Source organism: Monopterus albus, unplaced genomic scaffold, assembly GCF_001952655.1.
Source record: "Monopterus albus unplaced genomic scaffold, M_albus_1.0 scaffold38.1, whole genome shotgun sequence".
Lineage (NCBI taxonomy): Eukaryota > Metazoa > Chordata > Actinopteri > Synbranchiformes > Synbranchidae > Monopterus > Monopterus albus.
This window is the reverse complement of record NW_018127918.1, coordinates 272,260-280,337: the sequence shown is the minus strand read 5'-3', so window position 1 is coordinate 280,337 and position 8,078 is coordinate 272,260. Positions and strand designations below refer to the sequence as shown.

Below are 8,078 nucleotides of genomic sequence, written 5' to 3'. Positions count from 1 at the left end.
TTTTTTAGCAAACTCCATGCGGGCTTTCATGTGTCTTGCACTGAGGAGAGGCTTCCATCGGGCCACTCTGCCATAAAGCCCCGACTGGTGGGGGGCTGCAGTGATGGTTGACTTTCTACAACTTTCTCCCATTTCCCGACTGCATCTCTGGAGCTCAGTCACAGTCATCTTTGGGTTCTTCTGTACCTCTCTCACCAAGGCTCTTCTCCCCCGATAGCTCAGTTTGGCCGGACGATCAGCTCTAGGAAGGGTTCTGGTCGTCCCAAACGTCTTCCATTTAAGGATTATGGAGGCCACTGTGCTCTTAGGAACCTTAAGTGCAGCAGAAATTTTTTTGTAACCTTGGCCAGATCTGTGCCTTGCCACAATTCTGTCTCTGAGTTCTTCAGGCAGTTCCTTTGACCTCATGATTCTCATTTGCTTTGACATGCACTGTGAGCTGTAGGGTCTTAGACAGGTGTGTGGCTTTCCTAATCACGTCCAATCAGTATAATCAAACACAGCTGGACTCAAATGAAGGTGTAGAACCATCTCAGGGATGATCAGAAGAAATGGACAGCACCTAAGTTAAATATATGAGTGTCACAGCAAAGGGTCTGAATACTTATGACCATGTGATATTTCAGTTTTTCTTTTTGAATAAATCTGTAAAAATGTCAAAAATTCTGTGTTTTTCTGTCAATATGGGGTGCTGTGTGTACATTAATGAGGAAAAATGAACTTAAATGAGTTTAGCATATGGCTGCAATATAACAAAGAGTGAAAATTTTAAGGGGGTCTGAATACTTTCCGTACCCACTGTATGTGCTCAACAGCTGTGCAAAAGAAGGATTGCACAACTCAAAGTTATTATCTATCTGTCTTTCATACATTATTTCCAGTGACTAGTCATGGTTGTCCTGTTAGTGATTTTGCTGTGATCTTTAAACATATTCTATATATATTCTATAAAACATATTCTGTACCTTTATTCAGGCTGTGATTTAACCTTTCACAAACAAGCAGCAGAAATGTCTCCTGTACAGATGAAATATTAAACTTTTACTGATCTGCTCATTTTGTCTTCATTTGATTGCTAGAAGAAAGACAAAAAGACAGGAGTAGTCTTAAACAGTTTTCCAACAAATCAATAAGTGATATGCTAAAAACACAGACTACAGACATTCAGTGGTTGAAAATCATAATTGCTACTTTTCTTAGAAGCTATACCACATTGTTTCTGTAGAAACAATGTGTGCATATTTGCTTAAGAAACCACATTTTATAAAGTATCTATGAGTTGGAATTCACTTGAGTTTGAATAGGTTACTTAAGTATAATTTTGCAATACTTGTACTGTGCTGAGTGTTTCCATATTAAGGCACTGTATACCTCTTGCATTTCAGAGGCACATCTACTTTTTCCTCCATTGCATTTATTTGCTATAGTCACTACTGCTACACTCAGTGAATCCAAACAATATTTTTTACCATGGCAATGTAATGGAAGGTGTGGATGTTCCGCAATAAACTGACATTGTAGGCTACTCCAGTTTTTGTAGGCCTATGTGGCATGACCAACCCTACAAAAGGGATATCTTACAAAGTTTTTATTCAATTTTTGTAAATAATGTTTGGTTGGTTCGTTGGATAAACCGGTGAGGTTTGTTTGGTTTTTTTAAAGAAGATCCCTGTCAAAAAACTTTTGAGGTCAAACTCCATCACAGCTAAAAGGTGCAGAATCATGCTGCATTTCCTATGGCCCATAGCTGTGATGCTCTGGGGCGCATGCGCCGTAGGTACCAGGGTTGTCGCATCACATGACGCAGTGATTTGACTCCACCCTCGGCTCGAGGCTTTGAAAAGGGTCACGTTGCGCTGCAGCAGTGAAACAGGAGACTGAACTGAATCATCAGCATACCTTCTAGCTGCTCTTTGACCGTTAAGATACCAATTAACAGGTAAGAATAAAGTCTGCGCTTATCAATAATCGTAGCTCCAGGAACTTATCAATTGTATTTATTGAGCAGGTATAGATGATAAAAATAGTAATGGTGAGGATGGGGATCGGGATGTGATGCTGCCCTTCACGAGCTGTAGCTAACTGTCTCTTTCTAGCTAGTTATCCATTAATTATTAGTAGTATTGTTTGTACCTATGGTACTCAGGCTGTGGTATCCTTTGGCAGAAAGGCATTAGAGTCTTACTATTTTTTTAAATATCTGTTTAAAGTTGTGCATAGCAGCCCATTATCGAAATACGCAACAGGAAGTGCGTAAAAAGGGTGACCTTCAAGGATGAATGTGAGCAGGAAAAAGCGGGTTGCGTCTGCTTTTAAGATAATTTCAAATGACGGTAGAAGCACCATACCATTTTTATGTTTTTATTTTAAAATGGAATGTGCTTGTTTATCCGAGTAGCAGCAGTGGTAGGTGATGAGAGAGGGTGTTGGTGCGGCGGTGTTCTGTGTATCTGAGCTGCAGCACGTAGACTTCCTCCGATGTGATGTGATGGGAGGCGGAGCATGCTGAGGAGACTCCATATGTGCAATTCAGTAAAAGACACTTATTTCTAGCTTCACACATGAATGTATTTGTAAATCCAGATTTCATCCTATAGACCTAACACTACAGTACATAGACAAATACTGAACGGATTGGTTCATTCTTCGATTAGCGGATTGACCATAAATCAGTATTCTGCAATGCCTTCTTGGGCTAGGAGGAAATTATGACGCATATTCTGTGTTTTCGGACAGTGTTTTCTCTTTTTAAAGAAAATAGTGATTATATTTCATGTAATTGTTTGGGGTTAAGAAGCTTGGTGAAATGTCATGTACTGTAGCATGATATGCACATTGTCACCGTTATCAGCCTCCCTCTGAAGTGCAACACACAGCTTTGACGTCTGCTATAGGCTCATGTATCAGAGAGCTGCATGGGATATGGTGCTCCTGCTAGTTCTGCTGGAGCAACACCTGAAGACTGAAACGGCCCACACACTGGGACATGCATCAGTGCCAAGACCAACAGCCCTTCTTGTGACTAAATGCACTACTTTCACCTTTAACTAGTGCTAACCCACAGCAGCCATTTCACCCCCTTAAAGGTCATGCAGCTTGTATTGTAGAGAAAATAAGTCCGGAGTATCATTGCTGTACCTTGTATTTGGACTGATTATTACTGACAGAATTATTTCACATACAGTGATCAGTGTTAAGTGGTTCAGCATCTTAGGGAGGTGGCTTTAGTGAAGCAGTGTAGAAATTGTGTTTGTATGGACAGGTGGTGGCTGCTGAAGCATATCACCTCTATCTGTTTCTACATGAACAACCTTAGACATTTTGTTACCCAAGAGGCTACATCAAGTCTAGACTGTATCATTTATCTTTAAAATAATGAATCCTCGTGGTGTACTGAAATCCAGTGTGATGTACTGAACTGAGTTTACTCAGTAGCAGTATACACTAGTTTTGGTTTTACTCATACAGTGCGTGCCAGGATATGACACATGACTTTGTCATTGGTGTCTGAGCAATTATTGTAAATGTCAGAGGAGCTTTGGTGTGGTTCTTTGAGTCCTTTCAACAGGACTTAAAGACTATGAAAGGTGTTTTATGTCGCCTGGACCAGATCGACTTCTTCAGGCATGCAAAGAACTCAGACTCTGTGGCCAGCCTGAATGGATAATAAACATTTCAGTGCTGACTGCAGTCCATCTGTCAACCATTATGTCTTCATCAGTGGTCCTCCATTTTGTTTTCAAAATGGAGTCAGTTCAGTGTACAGTGTTCCCACCAGATGTTCCCACCAGACCTTTCACATCTAGTGGCTAATTAAGATGAAGGTTAGTGTAATCTTCAAGATGTACAGGTTTTTAAAAAATATTCCGCAGCCTCTAACCTGTTTGCTCAATGTTTATGAAGCAACTGATGGAGCTTCTTCTTTCTCATCCTTTGTGCTTTAGCTCCCCCAGTGGAGGCTGAGCTTTTCCTGGCGATATAAAGAACAGGAACTAAAATAGAAATAGTCTGTGTGATTAACTGTTGTGAGTGGAAGGTGTGACAATGAGCAACAAGTTGTCTTCTGCCAAGTTTCTTTGATAAATCAGATTTGCAGTATTCAGGCTTTAGCCTCATTGACATTTGACATTGATTTGCAAAGTGTTTTGCAGTGTTTTCTCAGCAGATACCCAACCACCCTAGGCTCAGAGTCAGTGAAGAAGTACTGTTGAAGCGTGCTTCACAAAAGATGGCAGGTATTTGCTGAACCTGAGTTTTGTCTGGCTAACAGTAGAGCAGGACTGTGCACACACAGCCATAAAGATTGTTATATCTTTAATCTGGGGATTAACATGGGATAAAGAGCAGTGTCCTCCCACAGTGAACTTGTCTCAGTTGGGAATCAGGCAGTCATGTGAGTTGACTGTGTAAATGTACTGCATGGTTGGTATCAGAATACATCATGCCTGGTTGAAATACTCTAGAGCTTCCTGTTATCTAGAAAGCCTGTTTTTCTTTCTTTCTTCATGATGTTTGTATTAAACATTCCTTTGGCCTCATCCTAAGATTTCTTTTCTCAGTTGATGAACCAGACAACTCTTTATAATCTAACATGATAGTTTAGGTTTAGTCTAGATTGCTGTAATGCAAGTCCTCTGCATTCACAGTGGTTCACCCTGTATGGTAACTGTAGCTGGTTTTGTCCAGCTCTGTAGGAGCAGCTTAGCAACTGCTGAAGTCACAGCTTGTTCCCCAGCGCAGCCTGCGACATGCTTCAGGGATGTGTGAAAATGGGAATTCACCAGTCTAGTGTGTTCTTGTGTTGATATATTTAGCCACTAGATTTTTGCTTTCAGAAAGAAGCAGCATTCCTCAGTGAGGGTTTGAAAGAAATTCAATGCAGTGATTAAAAGTGAGGAAGCAAGTCATGTATTAATCAAGTCAAAGAAATAAAAGGCCTGGATCTGTGCAGTGCACAAATAGGGGTATAATGACGGAGCAAACCAGGGGAAGGTTGCTGAGCAGAGAGAAACGAACCGTGCTGCATCCAGCCGTGCTATAATGAGGACAGGCAGCAGCATGTATAATCATGCTGTTGCACAATCGCTCCCTCTATGGTTTGAGATGGAGTGGGTGGGGGAGGGGTTACATAACCGCTTAGCTATGGCAGAGTGAAGAAGGGAATAGGAAACAACATAATCAGGTTTGCAGGCTGTGCGTCATGGTACAGTAATGGTTTCTGTATGACTGAGACCAGACAGCATATCAAAAGCAAATTTGTCTTTTGAGTGAACACAGTCATATTCAACCTGGGATGATATGACTGTCAACAAGGAAGCTTTGAATAAGAAGGAAGTTCACACCCTTTGGTTTCCTCATACGTGTGTGTGTGACTTCAAGTGCCATCTTCTAGGAGGTTTAGTCACTTTCGCCCATCCTCCCGCCCTCGCTGAGGAGAGCGTAGTGCTGCAGTGAGGTAGCCATGTTGTTGACAATAGAGGGCCAGTGAGGCTGGTGCTCTGCAGTCGTCTAGGTCGAGACACTGAAACAAATGATGTGACCTCTCTATGTGTCTGTCTCTCCGTCCCTCCATGACCCCCTCCCCCCAGCCACCATGACTCACCAGTATCCCGCTCTGACTGCTGAGCAGAAGAAGGAGCTACAGGACATTGCTCAAAGGATAGTAGCTCCAGGAAAAGGCATCCTTGCAGCTGATGAGTCCACCGGTATGTGTGTGTGTGTGTCGTGTCAAAATGAGAAAGTATTGTAGATAATGCTATACACTACTCGGATATTAAAATATGTCTTTAACTGAGTTGTCAATGAATGAACAGCCCAAAGCTAAATAAGGATCTGTCCTAATTTCAGCCTGCATGTATGAATAATTGAATGTGTTGCCTGCAGGCAGCATGGCGAAGCGTTTGAACCCCATTGGTGTTGAAAACACAGAGGAAAACAGACGCCGCTACCGTCAGCTGCTCTTCACAGCTGACGAGCGCATCGACAACTGTATTGGAGGGGTCATCTTCTTCCATGAAACCCTCTACCAGAGCACAGATGATGGCACCCCCTTCGCCAAGCTCATCAAAGACCGTGGCATTGTTGTTGGCATCAAGGTACATAGTGCTGTGTTGCAGCCATATTTGAACCTCCAAAGCTGTGGAACAGTGGATTTCATCTGGCCTAACAGTCATTTTAAATAAGCATCTTCATCTTTCTCTAATGGGAAATGGTCATCTTTCCTCTCTTCCTAAAGTTACAGCCTCTCTCCCAAACATTTTAACCCTTACCTGGCTCCAGCTTTTGGGGTTTTTTTTTTCCTCGTGTCACTCCTAACCTCAGTCATATTAAACACAAGAACCTGGGTGCTAGCTCAGCTTTATTTGGTGGCTGTTAGCTTTAGCCCTGAATGCCCCACATATTATAAAACGGCTTGGTATTTCAGTATAGCAGACAAAAACACACCCATCATTAGTTTGGCATGTAAAAGTAGAAGGGCTTCTACACTGTATATGAAAACACAGACTCACTGTTGGCAGGCTCGGGCACATACACCTGCCCAACCCATAACAGCAAACCAGGTTGTGAAGACAAACTGGGTCGTGGAGCTTTCAGGTCATATTCAGTTCCTAGTTGTAATACTTACATTTAAGGGGATTTTGGTTCCATTGCTCTAGATAATATGGAAAACGAACTCCTGCTTAAGGAAACGATTGATGCACTTGAGAATTTGACATATATTTAAGCGCAATATCATATGTACAGCATTGCTTACAGCTTTTTCTGTTTACCTTTTTACAGGTAGACAAAGGTGTTGTGCCCCTGGCTGGAACAAATGGCGAGACCACCACTCAGGGTAGGCATAAGGAACACACTCTGAAAACCTTGCAAGCATTACAAAAACCCCTGCTGTATTTCTTATGGATGATTCTGTGCACGTGTAGGTCTGGATGGGCTGTCTGAGCGCTGTGCGCAGTACAAGAAGGACGGTGCAGACTTTGCTAAGTGGCGCAGTGTGTTGAAAATCAGTGCCACCACACCATCTAATCTGGCCATCATAGAGAACGCGAATGTACTGGCTAGATATGCTAGTATCTGCCAGCAGGTTAGTGGGAGATTGCCTACTGTCTTTTCATTTAGTTGGGTTAAAGTTATATTTCCTTTCATAAGCACCCCAACAAGTTAAATTTCCACACATCAGCAAAGTGGCCAGTGAGAATATGTGGCTACTTGAGGATATAACTGAGCATTGTAACACTGTCTTATACCTATACTTTGATGTCTCCTAGAATGGTATTGTTCCTATTGTGGAGCCTGAGATACTCCCTGATGGAGAGCATGACTTGAAGCGTTGCCAGTATGTCACTGAGAAGGTAAAGTACTGTATATAAAACAAACCGCTGTATATGTCCTGTAAAGCTGATATTTTGTTACGTGTTAGTGATGACGCTTTTGCCTTTTTGCATACTGTACATATATCTGTCTTCTACTGCTAGGTCCTGGCTGCAGTGTACAAGTCGCTGTCAGATCACCATGTGTACCTGGAGGGGACACTGTTGAAACCCAACATGGTCACAGCTGGACACTCCTGCCCCACCAAGTACAGCAGTGAGGAGATTGCCATGGCTACTGTCACTGCGCTGCGCCGCACTGTGCCTCCTGCTGTCACAGGTCAGAGACACACAAGAAACAAAGATTAATTGTGCACGATCGTTACAGTATCTGTATACTGTACCTCCAAAATGACAGACATGACACCATAAATATATTGAATTTATTTGTCAAATTTATAGATAACTGAGATTAAAATGTTCATTAAATTCTATCATTTCTTGAAAGTCTGAGCTTTTTTAAATGCACATTTCATCACATCATTTACATGTGTGCCTGGTAATGCAGCTGTGTCTTACACCAAGTCGGATCTTCAAGTCTATGTAAATGACATTTTGACACATGGAAAATAATGCCTAAAAGCTTCTAAATTACTATTTCAAGTATGTAATGTTAAAAATGCACCCGGTGCCATACTATCAATGTATTGTATAATGAGTAAAGCTTTAAGTCACTTACAGTCATGTGAAAAAATTAGGACACCCTTT

The 8,078-nt window shown here is 41.9% G+C and overlaps 1 protein-coding gene across 1 annotated transcript in view; it reads left to right on the top strand.

Moving 5' to 3' along the window:
• Window positions 1–1,830: 1,830 nt before the first annotated feature.
• The window catches only part of aldocb (aldolase C, fructose-bisphosphate, b), a 9,516-nt gene continuing 3,268 nt past the window's right edge, over window positions 1,831–8,078 (top strand). Inside the window, exons 1-7 of the mRNA XM_020598428.1 lie at window positions 1,831–1,939; window positions 5,589–5,705; window positions 5,884–6,095; window positions 6,781–6,835; window positions 6,924–7,084; window positions 7,269–7,352; window positions 7,476–7,650. Of these exons, the coding sequence (XP_020454084.1) occupies window positions 5,594–5,705; window positions 5,884–6,095; window positions 6,781–6,835; window positions 6,924–7,084; window positions 7,269–7,352; window positions 7,476–7,650 (799 nt within the window). The 5' untranslated portion in view covers window positions 1,831–1,939; window positions 5,589–5,593. The remainder of the gene's footprint in view (window positions 1,940–5,588; window positions 5,706–5,883; window positions 6,096–6,780; window positions 6,836–6,923; window positions 7,085–7,268; window positions 7,353–7,475; window positions 7,651–8,078) is intronic.